Raw genomic sequence first — 22,106 nt, 5'->3', positions numbered from 1 at the left:
GGACACACTGATGATAGCTCTGATCTGCACTGATTCTTGTATTTCTATTGTAGATGTTACGAGGGATTAACAATAGAATGTACTGAACACAATTATCCAATTCAATTTAATTTATACATTATTTTATAAGATTTATGACACTTGCTGTCTTCCCACTACATCAGAAACAGCATGTTCACAGAGAAGGGTTCAATCATTCATATTAAATAAAATGGACAAAAATGTTAATTAAAAAGAACTTGCTTCACCAAAAGAAAACCTTAATAATATATTATATCAGAGCAAAGTTGTTTTTCAATGACACTTTTCACATTTCACAAGGTTTCAAAGTTGTGTCCCCACTTTTTGTCAACACCGTCAGACATTTAGTAAAATGTAATAAATTCAGGCAATACTGAGGGCAGCAGTCACTCTAAAGGCCCGTATACACCACCCGACGGCCGACCGTCGGCAGTAAAGCAGTTGGACTGATCAGTCGGCCCCCGTCTCCCCGAGTCGGTCCAAAAAATGCCTCCGAACACACCAAACCGACGCCGACTGGAGCGTATGTTCTGCGCGTGCGAGAGGCATAATACGTCCCCATAACAGCAGGCGGCGCTAATCTGTGTTGTCGCCCCCCAAAAAAAATTAAAACCGGAAATGACGGATCACTCAAGACCTAGTAAACACAGAGCACTCTGTCATCAGTCATTGTTTTCATCAGAGAGTGTTGATAGTAGTCAAGAAGGATCGTTATTGTCATTACTCGCTGAACGGAAAATATGATGGCTAATAATAACAAGATACTGGTGTTGGCGTAGTATGTTTACCATCGTCACTTCCGTTTTTCTCGATTGGCGAGCACTCCAACCAGATTTGTCATTCTACATGTCGAATCGGCCAAAATGAACGCTGACGCCGGCTGACGACGGCACGGGACACACCGAACTGATTCGAGTCACCGACCTCGCCTGACTGTCCGACGACGTCCGACGGCTGATAATCGGGTTGGTGTGTATGGGCCTTAAAGGGGTCCTTGTCCCATTCCACCTATGCTGAGTCATCACTGGCAGACAGGCTCTGGTAAGTTTTATAGTTTATTATAGTATTTTAAATCTTAATGTTAATATTTCCTGTGTCAAAACCATGATATGTCAACACTGTCATCCAGTTTCTGAAGAAATTGTTTAGAATTTTTAGATTATTTTACTGTCCTGAAGTGGATTATGTCAGCATCTAGCATCAAGCTACAAACACAATGGCTGCTACATAAACTCCATTTGTTTTGTGAATAAAATGGCTATTATGTCAACTTCGTCAGATTTTTTGTCTGAGAGAGGTGACAGGTGAATGACAGAGTTGACATTCAATGGGAAGGCCTCTTGTTTTTGTGTTTAGTCAAGTACATAAATAGATTATAGGTTTATTGAGTAATATATAAGTACTAGAAATGTGGCATCAGCATTTTCAGCTTTTTTATTGCTTTTGAGAATTTATATTTTTCAGCTATCAGGGTTTAAATGAAGAAACACAGGGCTCATGGAACATACTGGTAAGTGTACATAGTGTGTCTATGTCTAGTCTCCCTCTCTCAGGGCTTAAAGTATTCCGGCACCGTGCCGTATCTCCGGCGTGTGATAAACATAAAAAAAAAAACCTGTTGATGCGGGATATTGTGGTTGTGACCATGGATGTACTCCGAAGGTTGTGACAGACATAACAATAGTAAACCACGGGAGGCCAGCAGCAGTTGATGCTGCGTTCCAGACAACTCACAACTCACCCCCCAGACAGTCCAAAACTGCTTTTGTAATTCTGCACGTATGACCACTGACAAGCAAGATACAATTACAAGAAGAAGAATAAACATCAAAGAATGGTCCTCTCAGACACAATGATCAAAGGTTACCAAGCAACACACAGACGTTACTGTGAGTTATTCTCACATCTTTCTGCTCTCTTCGGCCCTTTGATGTCACAGCACCCAAGCAATCTGATCGAAAGACCTGTCAGTGCCAATTCCATGAAAATGCAAAGCTGATGCTTGAGGTCTTGAGAGAACATGGCGTTACTGAGAGTAGCAGGTATGAGGATAGTTTTGAGCTTGTTTGTTGCTCTGCTCCCAGTGAAGCATGTCTTCTGTGTTTGTACTCGATGCCTTCACAAAAGCACATCTGTTTCAGTGCAGCAAAATCTGATTCATATTGAGTGGTGAGGTGGAAATTCAATTCAGCCCATTCATGTGAGATGCAAGAATTAAAAAGTCAGTCAGTCAGTCTTTTCACCCGTGTGTAGCTCTGCGCAGAGCAAGCCTCTCAGCTTGACAGCATGAAAAGGTCTCCCTTCTTAGGGCTGCACCCTTATTTATTGAAGAAGCAAAACAGGAGGTACAAAGTAGATAACAGCTAGTCATGCTAACGAGCATCATGACCTTGTATTCATAGGAGATGCCTGGAGCCAGTCTCCACCGGGTTCAGCCTCTCCTCCCTCAATAACAGAGACATTGTAACCACAGGTTGACTGTTAGTCTTTATTGTGTGGGAAAATTAACAGGTGCTGAGAGCAACCCTGGAACAGATATACATTTTGCACACACAGTAGTTCATAAGCATGAGGTTACATATAGTGTATTATAGTGTATTAAAATTTTACATTACAGTGGCAACAGTGGGAACAAGTGAAGGACCAAGTGGCAGGTGAATCTTACCATAACACTAAACTTGTGAAACACACTGGAACCCTAGCAGAACTCATACGGCTGTATTCAATTCAATTAGTTAGTAACATGCATTAATGGAACATGAATGAGTGCAGAAAGAGAGAGGAAGAGAGGAGCTCAGTGCACCATGGGAAATCCCCCGATAGGATCTGATAAATATGACTTAAACCAGCTTAGTGCGGTTCCTTTAATGCCAATTTGATGCTCAAGTCTCTGTAAAGGAATATCATGGTCAATGGTGTCAAATGCAGCACTAAGATCTAATAATACAAGTACAGAGACAAGTCCATTGTCAGAAGCAGTCAGAAGGTCATTATTAACTTTAACCAGAGCTGTCTCTGTGCTGTGATAAACTCTAAATCCTGACTGAAAATCCTCAAATAAACTATTGTTATGTAAAAAGTCACACAACTCTTTGGCGACTACTTTCTCCAGAATCTTAGAGAGGAAGGGGAGGTTAGAAATCGGTCTATAGTTGGCTAAAACCCCTGGGTCAAGAGTGGGCTTTTTAAGAAGGGGTTTAATTACAGCTAGTTTAAAGGACTGTGGTACATATCCTGATAATAAAGAGAGATTAATTATATCTAGTAAAGAAGTGCCAATTAAGGGTACGACTTCTTTAAGCAGCCTAGTTGGGATCGGGTCCAACAGACAGGTTGATAGCTTCGATGTAGAAGTTATTGAAGTCAACTGGTGAAGATCGATAGCAGAAAAACAGTCTAAATATATATCTAAGTTTACATTGGCAGAAGTCCCTGAACTTGGAGAGCCACTGATAACTGTTGATGGCAGTTGGTGATTCAATTCAATTCAATTTTATTTGTATAGCGCCAACTCATAACAGAAGTTATCTCAGGACACTTTTCAAATAGAGCAGATCTAGACCGAACTCTATATAACATTATTTACAGAGACCCAACAGTACCACCATGAGCAAGCACTTGGCGACAAGGGAAAGGAAAAACTGCCTGTTAAAAGGCAGAAACCTAGGACAGATCCTCCGGCTCTAGGTGGGTGGTGGTCTGTCTCGACCAGTTGGGGTGTGAGAGAGAGAGAGAGACATACAGACAGAGACAGAGAGAGACAGACAGGTGTACAGTAACAACAGTATTGGCAATGGCAATCTAGCAGGACCATGGCAGGAGGCTCCACCAGGATCGATAAGAACCTGCGAGACGAGAAAGCACAAGAACTCCGGGGAAGAAGTGAAGTTAGTAACATGCATTAATGGGACATGAATGAGTGCAGAAAGAGAGAGGAAGAGAGGAGCACAGTGCACCATGGGAAATCCCCTGATAATCTAGGCCTATAGCAGCATAACTAAGGGATGGTTCAGGACTCACCTGATCCAGCCCTAACTATAAGCTTTATCAAAGAGGAATGTCTTAAGCCTGCTCTTGAATGTGGAGAGGGTGTCTGCCTCCCAAACCACAACTGGAAGCTGGTTCCACAGGAGAGGAGCTTGGTAACTGAAGGCTCTGGCTCCTGTTCTACTTTTAGAGACTATAGGAACCACAAGTAGTCCAGCATTCAGAGAACGTAGTGTTCTAGTGGGGTAATAGGGTACTATGAGCTCTTTAAGATATGAAGGGGCCTGACCATGAAGAGCTTTATAGGTGAGGAGGAGGATTTTAAATTCTATTCTACATTTTACAGGGAGCCAATGCAGAGAAGCTAGTACAGGAGAGATGTGATCTCTTTTTCTAGTTCCTGCCAGTACTCGTGCTGCAGCGTTCTGAATTAATTGGAGCGTTTTAATGGACTTATTGGGGCAACCTGATAATAAAGAGTTGCAGTAATCCAGCCTTGAAGTAACAAATGCATGGATTAGTTTTTCTGCATCTGTCTGTGATAGGATGTGTCTAATTTTTGTTATATTACGTAAATGAAAGAAGGCAGTCCTAGAGGTCTGCTTTATGTGGGAGTTAAAAGACAAATCCTGATCAAAGATAACTCCAAGATTCCTGACAGTGGTTCTAGAGGCCAAGTTAATGCCATCTAGAGTAACTATATCTTTAGACAGTGAGTCTCTAAGGTTTTTGGGGCCAAGAACAAGAATTTCGTTTTTTCCTGAGTTTAACATCAGAAAATTGCAGCTCATCCAGGATTTTATGTCCTTAAGACATGTTTGTAATTTAGATAATTCATTAATTTCATCGGGCTTGATCGATAGATATAACTGCGTATCATCTGCATAACAGTGAAAGTTAATAGAGTGATTCCTAATAATGTTGCCTAAAGGGGGCATATATAAAGTAAATAATATTGGTCCAAGTACAGAACCTTGTGGAACTCCATGACTAACTGTAGTATTTATTGAAGAGTCATCGTTAACATGTACAAACTGAGAACGATCTGATAAATATGACTTAAACCAGCTTAGTGCGGTTCCTTTAATGCCAATTTGATGCTCAAGTCTCTGTAAAAAAATATCATGGTCAGTGGTGTCAAATGCAGCACTAAGATCTAATAATACAAGTACAGAGACAAGTCCACTGTCAGAAGCAATCAGAAGGTCATTATTAACATTAACCAGAGCTGTGTCTGTGCTGTGATGAACTCTAAATCCTGACTGAAAATCCTCAAATAAACTATTGTTATGTAGAAAGTCACACAACTCTTTGGCGACTACCTTCTCCAGAATCTTAGAGAGGAAGGGGAGGTTAGAGATTGTTCTATAGTTAGTTAAAACCCCTGGGTCAAGAGTGGACTTTTTAAGAAGGGGTTTAATTACAGCTACTTTAAAGGACTGTGGTACATATCCTGATAATAAATAAAGATTAATCATATCCAGTAAAGAAGTGCCAATTAAGGCAACAACTTCTTTAAGCAGCCTAGTTGGGATCGGGTCTAATAGACAGGTTGATGGCTTCGATGAAGAAATTATTGAAGTTAACTGATGAAGATCGATAGCAGAAAAACAGTCTAAATATATATCTAAGTTTACATTAGCAAAAGTCCCTGAACTTGGAGAGCCACTGATAACTGTTGATGGCAGTTGGTGATTAATTTTTTCTCTAATAGTAATAATTTTATTATAGAAGAAGCTCATGAAGTCATTGCTACTTAAGTTTATGGGGATATGTGGCTCAATAGAGCTGTGACTCTCTGTCAGCCTGGCTACAGTGCTGAAGATGAACCTAGGGTTATTCTTATTTTCTTCTATTAGTGCTGAGTAATAGGCTCCTCTGGCATTACGGAGGGCCTTTCTATAAGTTTTAAGATTATCTTGCCAAATTGAGCGATATTCTGATAATTTGGAAGAGCGCCATTTCCTTTCAGATTTCCTAGCTATTTGTTTTAACTGGCGGGTTTGGTGGTTATACCAAGGTGCTAGTCTCCTATTTTTTAATAATTTCCTTTTTATAGGAGCGATAGAGTCTAATGTTGATCGAAGTGAGCCTGCAGCACTATTGACAAGATTATCAATTTCAGAGGGACTAAAGTTATTATAGGACTGTTAAATTCAGACATGGCATTAAATTAAACACTGAAGGAATCTCCTCCTTAAATTTAGCTACAGCACTGTCAGATAGACTGTAGGGAAGTTAAGCTTAATGGCTTATAATCTAATAATATGAATTCAAAAGTTATTAAATAATGGTCAGATAGCAAAGGATTATGTGGGAAGACTATTAAATGTTCAATATCAATGCCATATGATAGAACAAGTCAAGAGTGTGATTAAAACAATGAGTTGGTCTATTTACACTCTGACAGAAGCCAATTGAGTCTATTATTGAGATAAATGCATTACTTTGCACTAAGGCTGTCACTGTTAACATCCACATGAATATTAAAATCACCTACAATAATTACTTTATCTGATTTAAGGACTAAACTTGATAAAAACTCTGAGAATTCAGATATAAAATCAGAGTACGGTCCAGGAGCGCGGTACACTATAACAAATAGAACTGGCTGCAGTGTTTTCCAGTTTGGGTGAGAAAGACTAAGAACAAGGCTTTCAAATGAATTATAATTTAGTTTAGGTTTAGGGTCCATTAAAACGCTCGAATCATATATGGCTGCCACTCCACCTCCTCGGCCTGTGCCTCGAGGAATGTAAGTATTAATATGACTGGGGGGGGTGGATTCATTTAGGCTAACATACTCCTCGTGGGACAACCAGGTCTCAGTAAGACAAAGTAAATCAATATCATAGTCTGATATTAATTCATTCACTAAAACAGCTTTAGAGGACAGAGACCTGATATTTAACAGCCCACATTTCATTCTCTTATTTTGTGCTACTGAGGAGTTAGTTTTAATTTTTATTAGATTTTTATGTTGAACTCCTCTTGTTTTTATTTCTTTAAATAATTTAGGTGGTCGGGGGACAGTCACAGTCTCTATGGGGTTTTGGGTGGGTGACTGTACTAATGGAAGAGCAGAGAAATGTGTAAGACAGCAGCTCTGCTTCCTGGTCCTAACTCTGGACTGTCAGGTTTTAGAAATAAACTTCGCCATATTCCTAGATAAGAGAGCCGCTCCATCCAAAGTGGGATGGATGCCGTCTCTCCTAATCAGACCAGGTTTTCCCCAAAAAGGCTTCCAGTTATCAATGAAGTCCACATCGTTTGCTGGACACCACCTCGACAGCCAGCGGTGGAATGACGACATGCGGCTATACATGTCATCACTGGTCACATTGGGGAGGGGTCCAGAGAAAACTACGGAGTCCGACATTGTCTTAGCATAATTACACACCGACTCCACATTAATCTTAGTGACCTCCAATTGGTAAACGGGTGTCATTACCGCCGACGTGGATAACAATCTTACTGTATTTACGTTTATCTTTAGCCAGCAGTTTTAAATTTGATTCAATGTCGCCCGCTCTGGCCCCAGGGATACATTTAACTATGGCCGCTGGCTTCGCTAACTTCACGTTTCTGACTATGGAGCTGCCAATAACCAGAGTTGGTTCCTCAGCGGGTGTATCGCTGAGTGGGGAAAATGTATTAGAAACGTGAATGGGTTGGTGGTGAACTGTGGGCTTCGGCATTTTATTCTTCCTTCGCTCAGTCACCCACTCTCCCTGTCTGCCCGGCTGCTCGGGATCTATCAGGGGAACTACCGGGAAACTACCGGGGGATGGCTAGCAGAAGCTACCTTCGGTCGGCCCACACCGGCTACTGGGGGCTGGCTAACAATAGCGGCCACTTAATACATGTACCATTATCATTAAAGGAGGCAGAGGAATAACTGAACATCTGGCACACTGAGCAGGACAGAGGAGAGGGAGAAGCCATAGCTAACTGCTTATGTTACTGAAGCTAGCATATATGAAAAACTTTGAAAATAGCGAAAAGTCGCTAAAAGGAGTAGTTTCGAGTGTTTTAGATAGAACGAGTCTACGTTTAAACGTTAAGGGGAAAATAACCGCTGTAACAAGTAAAACAAATTTAGATTTAGCATTCACTGGACAGAGCTACAGCACCAAACAGTGTACACAGAGCAGGAAGTAAACCGGAAATGAGTCAGTATGCTTACCGTAGCATGTCCACAACCCAGAACACACTGACATACATGTGAATATTTCAAGACCGGGTGGTTGGCAAAAGTCATCGGTGTAGATTCAGAACACCAAGATGTTAAGGTGGAATTCTTCCATCCTCATGGGCCAAGTACACAGTTTCATCCGAAACAAGGAGCTAAGGATGTGTGCTTCATTCCATTTCAAAACATCGTGGTACAGCTGACTGAGCCATCAACTCCAAGTGGTGTAAGCAGCACGAGAGATATATTTCACCTCTCACCTGAGGTGATGGACGAAACAGACTTGTTAAGCCAATGTGAATAAAATGTTTATAAACAACATAGTCATTGTTTGTGTTAATGTTTTAAAATACAGGTATTTGATTGGTTTCATGAGTTTAGGGTTAGGGTAAGTATAGCTAAAACAACTACAGATATGGGTCAACTCCATCAGGTCTATGTCACCTCCGTCAGATCAATATTTTGTTAATATTTCAGTATGATATTTGATATTTGTGAGGATTTCTTTGGTCAGAAGTGTACATGCACTCTGTCTACAAACATGACAATGCATTTTGGAATCTTAAACACATTTTGAGTGATGTTTATGGTAAAGTTAAACTTCTATTATACAGTCCAATAAAAAAACACAGACGAAAATTGTTATAATATAAAAATATTTTTACTGGACTAGAAACACAGAGGCTGTATGCACCACAGGAAATCATTCCTGCCTGTGGTCATTAAACTTTACAACGCCTCCCTAAGAGAGTCAGACACCCCCTCTCTGTAACCTGACTCAAACAACATCATTTTTTGCACTTTTTGCCTATTATTACTGTACATTTTATCTTTTATATATTTATATATATATATATATATATATATATATATATATATATGTTGTTTCTGGAGTTTGTAACAAAAATAATTTCCCCCTGGGATTATTAAAGTATTTCTGATTCTGATTCTGATTATAGGTTTTATATGTCTGGCACAATGTGAGTGAAAATGAGTTTGTGTTTTTTGTGTCTGTGTTGACACAAAAAAGGTATGGCACGGCAAAAAGCACATTCTGTTTAAAAAGAGAAAGGTTGGGAGGTTGTATCAAAGCAGAGCACAGTAGTTGAGTACATAGTAGATACAATGCCTATAAAAAGTATTCATACCCCTTGGATGTTCCACCCTTTTGTTTGTTTTATACATGAAATCATGGTCAATATAATTTGGCTTTTTTGACAAGAATTTGCAAAAAAAAACCTCTTAAATATCAAAGTGAAAACGGATTTTTACAAACTAATGTCAATTAATTAAAAATATATAAGGTAAAGAAGATGATTGAATGATGAGCCTGACATTTGTTTGGAAATATTGTAATTTGTTCTTTCTTTGTTTAGAACCATGACAATCATCATGGCAATCATCATCCTAAAGAAACACTTAATTGGTTAATAAATGGATGACTAATGGAAATACTTTTTCGTTTCGTGGTGGTCTGGGGCTCCAGTAGAACCTTATAGCCACAACAGATAATAACTGATATTAACTGATACTGATATTAACTGATATTAACTGTTAGTCTATAGTAAATGATTATATTTAGCATGATGTGTTTCACTGTAAGAGTTAGTGTTTTATTTATCTGTGGGTATGTGTGTTGAGCTGTACTGTAGCTATGAGTCGATGGGCTTTATACCCACAGTAGATTTAACATTTCTAAGTATATAGTGAGAGGAGAGAGGCATGTTAAATGTGTTGACCCTATGGGACACTGTGGGTTGACAAGAAATTCCACTTCAAGGATCTCCCGAACCTCGATGTTCCTGTCTGGGTGGAGCAGCTCTTTCAGGTGGAAGTTGTTGAACGCGAGCCCGTTTTCCAGGAGCTTCTTGTCAGCATCCAAAGCACTGACGAGGCCCAGAATACTGTCCTCACCTCTGGGGCTGTATGTGGGTCAGATATACCCAGAGTTACAGACCAGACTGATTCAGCTTACTTTAACAACAACAATTAATAATAATGTTTATTGGCTGCTGGTTAATTCAAATATGAATCTCAAATTACTAACCAATGCATTTTCTAACAATCACATAATTTCTGTTCACATGGTTTATTTTTCTCTCTGGGAAATGAATGATAATATTCCTGTTAGTAGGAATACAGTGATTGTTTTTGTACATATAGTGTGTGTGTGTGTGTGTGTGTGTGTGTGTACCCATATACCTTATTGTTGTGTTTAGAATAATAACCAACTTTAATGTTAAGCAAAGACGATTTTGGTTATCAGTAGGACACCTGTATAGAGGATAGAGAAGCTCTGCTGTAAGCTCTAAAAGGCTCACTGACATTATCACAGTACACACATTAATAACCCTTCAGGAAATTAACATAATCAGAAACGTCAGCAGACATAATGTATGATTGTAGGAGCTGAGGGAGTGTTATAATTGTGAAGAGGGTTTCTGGAGGTTGAAGGTTTCGTTCTGCAGCCATTCAGAGAGGAGCCACACCCAACTGACTGCACACGCAGTTAATTCTCACCTGTTCTTACCTGTACGCTTTACCGGTGAGTTATTTTTAGATGTTGAGAAACACTTTCTACAAACAACATGTCAGTATCAGTGAGTCAGGATCAGAGAGAGTTAATTACATCAGAAAATGAAAAGAATCAGTCTCATTGTCCTCTATAATCACACACTGTACACTGTACACTGAAACTAAAGGAGCAGAACAGAACCAGGAGCCAAACCAGGAGCAGTGCCAGAAGCAGTGCCAGGTGCAGTGCCAGGAGCGAAACCAGGAGCAGTGCCAGAAGCAGTGCCAGGAGAGGAACCAGGAGCAGTGCCAGGGGCAGATCCAGGAGCAGATCCAGCCAGGAGCAGTGCCAGGAGCAGTGCCAGGAGCGGAACCAGGAGCAGATCCAGCCAGGAGCAGTGCCAGGAGCAGTGCCAGGAGCAGAACCAGGAGCAATGCCAGGAGCAATGCCAGGAGCTGAACCAGGAGCGGAACCAGGAGCAGAACGAGGAGCAGTGCCAGGAGCAGTGCCAGGAGCGGAACCAGGATCAGAACCAGGAGTGGAACCAGGAACAGTAGGCAGCCACAGTACAGCACCTGGGCACCAGCTCCAGACCAGTGCCTTTGCTGATGGGCACTGACTGCAGAATTAAGCATAAACAGGGTTAGGAAACCCACAGTAAGACACAGAAAGCCCCAACCAGGAATCAAACCCAGGACTCAGTGCTAAACACTGAGCCACTGTCAACACAAATCATTTACACTTTTCTTACAATTTACTTTTAGATTAAATAAAATTTGAGCTGTATATCTCTAAATGTACAGTCTGTTGTTGGTGTGCAGTCTGTTCTATTTACACATTAGTCAGAGCAAACAAACACTTTCAACTTTTTATTTCAGAGTCGTTGTAATCTGAGAAAAGCAGGTGGTTAATGGTTTGTATGTTACATCAGCTCTGAACAGAGAAAGCTTATAGACAGGTAGACAGGTAGAGACAGGTAGAGACAGGTAATACCCTGCACCACAGCCCACGCCTGGGATATACACACTATGACTCAAACGGTCTCAAACAGACATCATGTACTTTATACTTTATATGTGCAGTTTCATCCAGATAGCTGTTCCTGTGTGTGGTTGTACCTGCGATCAGGGTCAGTATAAAGCTGCGAGCTACGATGATGGCCCTCGCAGTCCGCACTTATGTGCTGCTGTTGCGTTATGTGCCAGAGTATCATGTGTAGATCATAAAACTTGCACATAAATCGGACGATGATTGCCACAAGTCTTACTTCCTGTTGCCAGCAGGTGGCGCTATGACTCTGCTATTCAAAATGGCCGACTTCCTGTTGGGATATGGCATTTTTCCATTAGCATTTAACATCTCACCCATATATTTTCCATGTATATAGAGCATACAAATACTTCACAACAGGGATCAAACACATAAATAGACAAAAATTCATAAATAAACACAAAACTCAGTAGACTCGAAATGAGTCAGTTTTTTTTCTCTCCTGGTGAAGGATAACCCCGAACACAATCTTGAACAATGAACCCTCAAAATATGTAGCAAGAACCAAGGGGATCCATATGAGACATTGTTTTTCACCAAATAAAGTCTGTTCTCAATGGTGTTACAAAATCAACCCAGTTATTCCAGATATTCTTACTTTTATCTGATTCTAGTTCTAAATGTTATGCATTACTTCAATCCTCAATTTTAGATACCTCTGTTTTCAGCTGCTGCTTTTTTACTTGCCACTAACATTATTCTGAATAAATATTTGTCCCCTGAATTTGTTATTCTCTGGTTCCGTTTTCCCAAGTACAAATCAAAAAATGTAAATGGAAGTTCCATTTTAAATTTTTTTCCCCATGTATTTCTTTAATTTGAGCCAATAAGGTATAATAGAGGGGCATTCCCAAAAGTTATGAAAATGATTGGCTTTACTTTTTCCGCATAGTCTCCAACATCTCGTATCCTGAGATTTCTGTTGTGCTGGTGTAATAAAATATCTCATTATGTGCTGCCAACCATGTTCTCTCCATGAGAGGGAGCATGTTGTCTTCCATTGTTGTTCGTTGATCTCTTCCCATTCCTCCTTTGACAACATCCTTCCCACCTCCCTCTCCCATCTTTCTTTTATATATGCTGTATTATGACCTTTTACATTTTCCACTTCTTTATATAATTTTGAGATTCATTTCTGGCCCAGATCTGATTCATATGCTAAAATAAATAATTTAATAATTCCCGACTCTACCTCATTTAAACTGGACTTTTTTATAGTTTGCTCCATATAATGCCTCATCTGTAAATATCTGTAGAAATCCTGTTTTTTAAAACCAAGTTGATTCTTTAGATCTTGAAAACTTTTAATTTTCTTCTTCTTAAAGAGCTCCCAGAATATTGTTGGTCCCCTGTCCCATTTTCTGAAGCTCCCATCCATTGTATTGGGTATAAAATCTGAATCATGTGCAATCCACTGCAGTAACCTACTCTGCTCTATAAGGTTATTCTGTGCTATAATCTCAAACCAAATGTTAAGGGATGAACCCAGCCATGGATTTAGTTCCTCGTTAATATGTTTTCTCAGTTTTTTATCATTCATTATAACTTGTATTGGCATGATGGTTGATGTGTGACCTTCAATGTCTTTCCATCTCGCCCTGTAGGCAGGATTACACAAGTTCCACATAGTTTTTAGTTGTGCTGCCTGATAATAGCTCTTAAGACAGGGCAGAGCTAGTCCCCCTTTGACTCTGGGAAGCTGTAGAGTTCTATATCTTATTATTATCTTTTATTTCTACTGGCAGAGTTTGGAATAAATAGGCTACAATAACCTTGGAAGAACATTAATTTTGATCACTTCTACCCTTGAAGCTAAGCTTGTGAATGGGATTAGGTTCCATTTTACGATATCAGATTTTATTTTTTAAATTAATGAATCATAATTTATAGATTACAGTTGAGATAAGTCTTGAGGTAGATTTACTCCAAAATATTTAATGGATTTTGAATCCCAATTAAATTTGAATCCTTCTCTTACAGCTCGATCCGGAGCACAGTTGAATGTGAGAACCTGTGTCTTTTTCACATTCAATTTATAGCCTGATAATAAACCAAAGTCCTCAAGTGTTGACATGAGTGCTGGAAGAGACTCAGTGGGTTGCGTCAGATATATTAATAAATCATCGGCGAATAATGCTGTTTTCTGTTCATCCCCCTCTATGTCTACCCCTTAAATATCTTCGTTTTGTTTGAGGAGTCTGAGGAGAGGGCTAATTGAGCAACCTTGACGACATCCACGTTCTAGTATGAAGGGAGTTGAGAGATTTCCATCGATCTTGATCCTAGCTGTGGGTTTATTATGGAGAGATTGAATAGTTTTGACAAAAGTTTAATGGAAACCAAATCATTCCAGCACCATATACAGGAAATCCCACCTGACAGAGTCAAATGCCTTTTCTGCATCCAGTCCCACTATTATTGCTTCTAATCTTTTTTGATTATGTTTTGCATTACATGTAATGTGCGCCTAATATTGTCCTGTGTCTGTCTTTGTTTTATAAATCCAGTCTGGTCCTGGTGAGTTATATCTGGCAGAATTGTCTCTAAACGTCTGGCTAGGATGCCAGTGAATAGTATGTAGTCTTGGTTAGGAACACTCACTGATCTATAAATAGAGCATTCTAATTTGTCCTTTCCTTCTTTTGGAATAACCAAAATTAATTATTGAGTTTTTCCTGTTTTTGCCTTTTCAAACACGCTGATTTAGCAATTAATTTCCCTCTAATTACAGCTTTACCCATATCCCACAGCACAGATGGAGACACCTCCCCATTATCAGTCTTCCAAACATAAGACTGAGCTTCCTTAACCAATTCCTCCTTCATTTGTCCTTTTAGAACATTTATATTCAGCCTCCACGGTGCTGCTTTTGTTTTTCTTGACATAGCTAAAGTCGAATATACTGGACTATGGTCTGCAGTGTTGGGAGTAACGGCATTTAAGTATAACGGCGTTACTACCGGCGTTATTTTTTCAGTAACAGAGTAATGTAATTAATTACTTTTCCCATCGTTGCAACGCTGTTACCGTTACTGAGAATGTAAAGTGGCGTGTTACTTGCGTTACTACAATTTGGTTGAATGAAGCGCAGCGGTGTCAGGCATTTCTACCGTCAATATTAATTCAATAACTGCTTCTAAACCAAAAACTGCACCAGCGGACATGTTAGAGCGGGAGTCTGACCTGAAATCAACAACAACAATCAGGATTACAGCTTTCTGTGACGAGTTCCTCAGGTAAATACTGCTATATATATATATATATATATATATATATTTATTTTTTTTTTTTTTTTTTTAACCTCTATCTATCACATAATGTTAGTGTTTCTACCTTAACTATGAGAACCAACACTGTGTTTTATGCTTGTCTTTCCAGGTACAGCAGTGAGCAGTGACCTACAGTCTACACAGCCCAGTGAAGTTAAACATATTATATATTACATAATATTAACAACATTAGTCAAGCAGTTGTTTCTAGTGAAGAAACAGCCAGTAACTGTACCAAAGTAATCAGAGTAATAGTATAATGATTACTGTAACCTCCCATCTGTTATATTCTTTATACACATTAGTTTACTGAGACCATGGAAACAGAAACCTGGAATACTTTATCCTGTACAACATGCCAACATAACTGAAGGAATCACTCATCTAATAAAGTCAATTGTTTATGTGGTTTAAAAACTGCTCAGTAACCAACTGTTAACGGTACTGTATCCATATTTCATAGTCTGATATTTTAACTAAGTATTATTACCAAAGTTAACCTTCAGATATTTGTAAAAGCTGCAATTATGTTTAAACCCCATTAAAAATACTGTATACTGAATATTCTATCATTTATATTATATATTGTGATGTAATTTATCTTCCAACATAATAAATTTGACTGTGAGACAGTAATGTATTGTGTTGCTTACAGTCATTATTACAGGTTTAAATTCCACATGTTCATATTGATAGATGACCAGAGTTTCAACTCTTTCAAAATCTTCATAAAACCTCTGTGAAATAACATGTTATTTATATAAAACCACACTTATTACTGAATTTAAAAATGACCAAAACTCTTCTTAAAAATAAAACACTTTATTTATATTTCATTCATATTCCAGTTACACATGTTGTAAGTAACAAAGCTATAACTTTTATGTAAACTGTGCAGATCATGTCCTCCATCAAGGTTTATGGTTTCTAGTATATTGAAGTGTGAGCTGGTAATGGAGCTCTGCAGTCAGTGTTCATCTTCATCAGTCTTCCTTTGGATACCCAGACTGTCCTGATGCTGCAGCTGTCTCTGTCCTCTGATGGGTCCAGGAACACCTGAGCTTCATCAGGTCACCTGTAAAACATGGAAGATTCAGTGTTACTTGTACATATAATATACAGTATAATATATCACAGTATAATATAATATAATACAGTATAATATAATATACAGTGTAATATAATACAGTATAATATAATACAGTATAATATAATACAGTTACAGTGTAATATAATACAGTATATTATAATACAGTACAATATAATATACAGTATAATATAATACAGTATAATATAATATACAGTATAATATAATATAGTATATTATAATACAGTACAATATAATATACAGTATAATATAATACAGTATAATATAATACAGTATATTATAATACAGTATAATATAATACAGTATAATATAATATACAGTATAATATAATACAGTATATTATAATACAGTACAATATAATATAGTATAATATAATACAGTACAATATAATATACAGTGTAATATAAGACAGTATAATATAATATACAGTGTAATATAATACAGTACAATATAATATACAGTATAATATAATATACAGTGTAATATAAGACAGTATAATATAATATACAGTGTAATATAATACAGTATAATATAATATACAGTGTAATATACAGTATAATATAATATACAGTACGGGACTAGTAGTGGCAGACAGGTATCTCTCTCTCAGCAACCGCAGAGGACCGCGAACGGTGTGACCAAACACCAGCTCTGCAGGACTGAAACCTGTGGATTCCTGCACACTTTCTCGTGCAGCTAGGAGAAGCAGTGGTAAACCCTCATCCCACTCTTTTCCTGTTTCGAGACAGAATTTACGCATCATGGATTTTAATGTCTGGTGGAAACGTTTGAGTGCGCCTTGTGACTGAGGATGGTATACACTGGACTTTTGGTGTTTAATGGACAGTGAAGCTATGACCTGAGCGAACAGTTTGGATATGAAGTTGGATCCTTGGTCGGTCTGAATGGATTTTGGCAAGCCGAAAGTGGAGAAAAAGTTTATGAAAGCTCTAACTATAGCTTTGGCCTTGAGTGTGCGTAGTGGAATTGCTTCTGGGTAGCATGTGGCGGCGCACATCAAGGTCAAAATGTACTGATGTCCTGATTTTGTTTTGAGAAGCGGCCCAACACAATCCAGAATTATGTGTTTGAATGGTTCTCCTATAACCGGAATTGGTTGCAGCGGAGCAGGGGGAATAACCTGATTCGGTTTACCACTAACCTGACAAGTGTGGCATGAACGGCAGTATTTTGTCTCATCGGCTTTCAAACCTGGCCAAAAGAAGTACCGCAGGATGCGATGGTAAGTCTTTTTTATTCCTAAATGGCCAGCAATGTTGTCATGGGCTAGATTCAATATCTGAGGGTGAAATTTTTGTGGGACTACCACTTGTTGAAATGAATCCCAACCTAGATCACCAGTTGAGGGAGGGTGCCAATTACGCATTAATACACCGTCATTAATGCTGTACACACTGAGCGTCTCGGCACTTGAGTCGGCAGCAGATAGACACATAGCCAGAGTTGTGTAAGTCTGTTGTGCACGGATGAACTCTCCCCTGTCAACATCAAAACACAGGTTAGCATAAGTAGGTAACAAGTTATCAAGCACACTCTTTTCACATTTTTCGGCACGTGGTTCTGGTTGTTCAGTACCATCTTCAGAACACATGAATAAATCAGACAAATCCACCACATCAGCAAGTTTACGCTTTTGTGCGTGCGTAACAGCGCAGGCCGGAAAAACAGAGGACAAGTTGACAGCAGCAGGAACAGAAACACACGAGTCGGCAACAGGATTTTCAATTACTTCGGGGGTCGGAAACACTTTTTTCCCTGCCAGATAATTTCCGAGAATCATGGCAACACCCCGCACTGGCAAATGAGCGCACACTCCAAAACCCATAGGGCCTGAGGTGAGCGGTGAATGCAAGAAAACTGTGTTACCGTACTTATTTTCACCCCCAACACAAGTGCATCAGAACCACAAAATGAAGCAGAGGAAAAAGGCAGCACTTTTTGCAAGATGAGGGACTGATTAGCTCCCGTATCACGCAAAGTTGTGATCGGAACCTGATCTTCCTCCTTTCCTGTCAGAGAGACTGAACCTTGTAAAATGAAAGGTCTGTAATCCTACCTGCCTACCTACCTCATCGTTTTCTGGTTCAGTACTGACAAGAGACGGAGTGGGAACAGACTGAACAAATCCAACACTTTTTGGTCTGTTTACCCTCTGATTATTCTCTTTACGCTGGAGCGCAGGGCAGCTGGCGATCAGGTGTCCTGTTTCGTGGCAGTAAAAACATTCAGGTTCAGAAGACGTAAGATTAGGTCTATGTGGATTTTTCTGTAAGATTTTATGGTTATTTCCAGTATTTGCAATCAAAGTGTGCTCACGGTGCCCTGCCGGAAAAACAAAACTCATCTGCTAGCACAGCAGCTTTGGACACAGAATTCGATTTTAAGTAAACGACAATTTTCTCTGGAAGACATTTTTTAAACTCTTCTAATAAGAATAGTTTGCGGAGTTGAGAAAATTTTTCACTTTACTAGCAGTGCACCATTTATCAAGGAGAACAGTTTTCTCCCTGGCAAACTCCACATATGTTTGGTTGGGAGATTTTTCACATGTCTGAAATTTTTGGCGATATGCCTCAGGAACCAACTCATAAGCACGCAACACAGTTGCTTTTACAATTTCATAATTCAATTCAATTCAATTCAATTCAATTTTATTTGTATAGCGCCAATTCATAACAGAAGTTATCTCAGGACACTTTTCAAATAGAGCAGGTCTAGACCGAACTCTTTAACATGAATTACAGAGACCCAACAGTACCACCATGAGCAAGCACTTGGCGACAAGGGCAAGGAAAAACTGCCTGTTAAAAGGCAGAAACCTAGGACAGATCCTCCGGCTCTAGGTGGGTGGTCGTCTGTCTCGACCAGTTGGGGTGAGAGAGAGAGAGAGAGAGAGAGAGAGAGAGAGGCAGAGAGAGAGAGAGAGCGAGAGACAGACAGACATACAGGTGCACAGCAACAACACTATTGGCAATGGCCGTCAAGCAGGACCATGGCAGGAGGCTCCACCAGGATCCATGAGAACCTGCGAGACGAGAAAGCACAAGAACTCCGGGGAAGAAGTGAAGTTAGTAACATGCATTAATGGGACATGAATGAGTGCAGAAAGAGAGAGGAAGAGAGGAGCTCAGTGCATCATGGGAAATCCCCCCGATAGTCTAGGCCTATAGCAGCATAACTAAGGGATGGTTCAGGACTCACCTGATCCAGCCCTAACTATAAGCTTTATCAAAGAGGAATGTCTTAAGCCTACTCTTGAATGTGGTGAGGGTGTCTGCCTCCCGAACCACAACTGGAAGCTGGTTCCACAGGAGAGGAGCTTGGTAACTGAAGGCTCTGGCTCCTGTTCTACTTTTAGAGACTATAGGAACCACAAGTAGCCCAGCATTCAGAGAACGTAGTGTTCTAGTGGGGTAATAAGGTACTATGAGCTCTTTAAGATATGAAGGGGCCTGACCATGAAGAGCTTTATAGGTGAGGAGGAGGATTTTAAATTCTATTCTACATTTTATAGGGAGCCAATGCAGAGTAGCTAGTACAGGAGAGATGTGATCTCTTTTTCTAGTTCCTGTCAGTACTCGTGCTGCAGCGTTCTGAATTAATTGGAGCGTTTTAATGGACTTATTGGGGCAACCTGATAATAAAGAGTTGCAATAATCCAGACTTTCATTAATAGATAAGCTAGCACACACCTCCTGGGCCTTGCCCACCAGTTTGCATTGCAACAGCAAACTCCACACATCTTTGGGCCATCTTACCGTCACAGCGATGCGCTCAAAAGCATTGAAATATGAATCTACTTCACTTTCCGTAATTTTGGTACTGAGGCAATATGCCTGCTTACATCAAATTGCTCAGAGGCAGCGGTGGGAAGACGCATACTTACAGGAGTGGAAGTAGTCGGAGATGGACGATCCAGCTCCAGAGCCCTTATGCGGAGGTGCATAATCTCTACCTCTTTGGACTTGGTTTCGAGGTCCACCTCTTTCATGCGGAGGGCCAGCTTCAGAACTACCGGATCCATGCTATAGGCCTGGGTGACAACCGGAGCCTCTGCCCCCGCACTCACCTGACCGTCGAGGGCTTGTGTGGCTGTGGCAGCCTCCGCTCCCACTTCCTCATCTAAAACCTCCGGTGCATGAACCCTCTCTGGCTTTGTCTGCGTAACTATGCCACTCTCCACCAGCTGTTCTGATAAACTGTGTTTAATCTCTGCCTTGCGTGTGTTCAAAGGAAATTTTTGCAACTATTATACTATACTATTATACTACTAATTGTGCTTTTGTGCATCTATCTAATTTTTCTAAAGTGGGATTTTGTGCAAACTCATCTATTTGAAAATCCATTTTCCCTCCACACACAAGAAAAATCACCAACCAAACATAAGATAGAAAAAAAAAAGTTTTTTCTTACTAACGAGCACAAGACAAAAAATAAATTAATGAAGAACAGACGAGCTCCCAATTAATGTTACGCCCCAATTAATGTTACGCCCCTGTCTAGGGGGAAGGAGCGCCACATAAATGTGATGAAAAATTAATCCTACCCCGACTCCCAAACGAACAACTAACACAGTGTTAACAATCAAGTGATGTGATTTATTTACAAACAAGGTGAAACAAAGTGCAACAAAAACTAACCAACAAACTTCAGGGTGAACCAAGGCCAAGACAATAAACAAAACAGAGCTAACTTCCTTAAACAAAAATTCTGACTAATCCCTACTTACTATAAAACAAAAGACAGTTACTAAACCTAACTCCCTAATCTAATGAAAAACAGGAGAAAAACAGTACAAACTAAATGGCAGCTCACCCCTACGATACTCACTACACAATCATACGAGAACACTATCTACTAAGATCTTAACAATTCACACTATTGCAAAAAACACACACAGCGTTTTGAATCCCCGGCGGATGTTGCGGCTCCCTGGGAGAACCAATCAGCTGACGACACTCCACAAGCCGAGCCCACGGCCTGGACCAGTCAGAGCTGACCTACGGGTTGCCGTCAAAGATCTTACAATCGACAGGCTGCACACTCCTGCAGAGAAACAGGGACAAAAACACCAACACACACCACAGACGAACACAATACTAATACATAATACTAATAATACGGCCAGGGCCGTAACAATCTTCCCTGTTTGTCTGATGTTTCTGAAAGTTTTTCAAAAATTTTCCCTGATATTACTATGGCCACTCCACTTCTATGACCTGTTCTATAGGATGAAGAAAATACTTGATTAAATCCATTCCTTTTAAGCTTTTCATGCTCCCTCTCTGACAGGTGGGTCTCCTGCAGCAGAGCCACTCCCACCGCTTCTTTCTTGATTTTACCTAGTATCTTGGACCTTTAAATTGGGTTGAGTATCCCATTTACATTATATGATGCTATCTTTAATAATCTTTTCTGGGTTGCCATATTCGCTGATTTACCGTCTCCTCCGTCCTATGCTTACCCCTTATGCTACAAAATTGGCAAACTGCCCTAAACATTAAAGATACACAAACAAAACTAATCACTGATGAACTAGTGATTAACCAGAAAACGTCCTTGCGTGGGGTCTGCGTTTCGACCCTATCTGAGTCCTGATGACAAGTCTACTCTGAGGGATGTCCCCTTCCTCCTAGGGGAAGTTGGTCCTCTGTGCTGTGGTCAGCTTTGTCCATGTGACCAACAGCTCAAAGAAAAAACAAACAGAAAAAACAAAAGGAAATAAATTAAAGAGCTACAGCAAAACAAAAGCCTCCCTGACTTTTGATAAAATATATAGAGGAAATCACCCTTTTAAAATGAGCATAGCTAAGTAACCCAACACAACTTAAATTAATAGATGTCCATTTCTTACCATAATCATGTGCAGAATATAGTCCAAGTACACGGAAACTATTCAAACCTTGTCCTTAAATCCGAAGTCCATCTGACCTAATCCTTTTT

The 22,106-nt window shown here is 39.7% G+C and overlaps 1 protein-coding gene and 2 long non-coding RNA genes across 3 annotated transcripts; all 3 read left to right on the top strand.

Annotated features, from left to right (window-relative positions):
• The first annotated feature begins 1,088 nt into the window (after window positions 1–1,088).
• Window positions 1,089–8,521, top strand: LOC127361337 (uncharacterized). The gene is made up of 2 exons (XR_007884270.1): window positions 1,089–3,007; window positions 5,214–8,521. It is a non-coding gene; the product is annotated as an uncharacterized LOC127361337 (long non-coding RNA).
• A 1,475-nt stretch (window positions 8,522–9,996) lies between these two features.
• Window positions 9,997–12,335, top strand: LOC127361321 (involucrin-like). The gene is made up of 2 exons (XM_051395850.1): window positions 9,997–10,124; window positions 10,903–12,335. Exons 1-2 carry the CDS (start codon window positions 9,997–9,999, stop codon window positions 11,270–11,272), a joined length of 498 nt encoding a protein of 165 aa, XP_051251810.1. The 3' UTR covers window positions 11,273–12,335.
• A 2,536-nt stretch (window positions 12,336–14,871) lies between these two features.
• Window positions 14,872–15,670, top strand: LOC127361333 (uncharacterized). Its single transcript, XR_007884253.1, has 2 exons — window positions 14,872–15,001; window positions 15,144–15,670. It is a non-coding gene; the product is annotated as an uncharacterized LOC127361333 (long non-coding RNA).
• Window positions 15,671–22,106: the final 6,436 nt, after the last annotated feature.

Source organism: Dicentrarchus labrax, unplaced genomic scaffold (assembly GCF_905237075.1).
Source record: "Dicentrarchus labrax unplaced genomic scaffold, dlabrax2021, whole genome shotgun sequence".
NCBI classification, from domain to species: Eukaryota; Metazoa; Chordata; class Actinopteri; family Moronidae; genus Dicentrarchus; species Dicentrarchus labrax.
Note: the sequence above shows the minus strand (reverse complement) of the source record. Positions and strands in the feature narration are given on the sequence as shown.

What these genes read in the sequence shown, in the direction of transcription:
- LOC127361321 (XM_051395850.1), top strand. Translation starts at nt 9,997, where the DNA reads ATGTTCCTGTCTGGGTGGAGCAGCTCTTTCAGGTGGAAGTTGTTGAAC. An exon ending in CTGTCCTCACCTCTGGGGCT is followed by an intron (nt 10,125 to 10,902) that starts GTATGTGGGTCA and finishes CTGAAACTAAAG; the next exon opens with GAGCAGAACAGAACCAGGAG.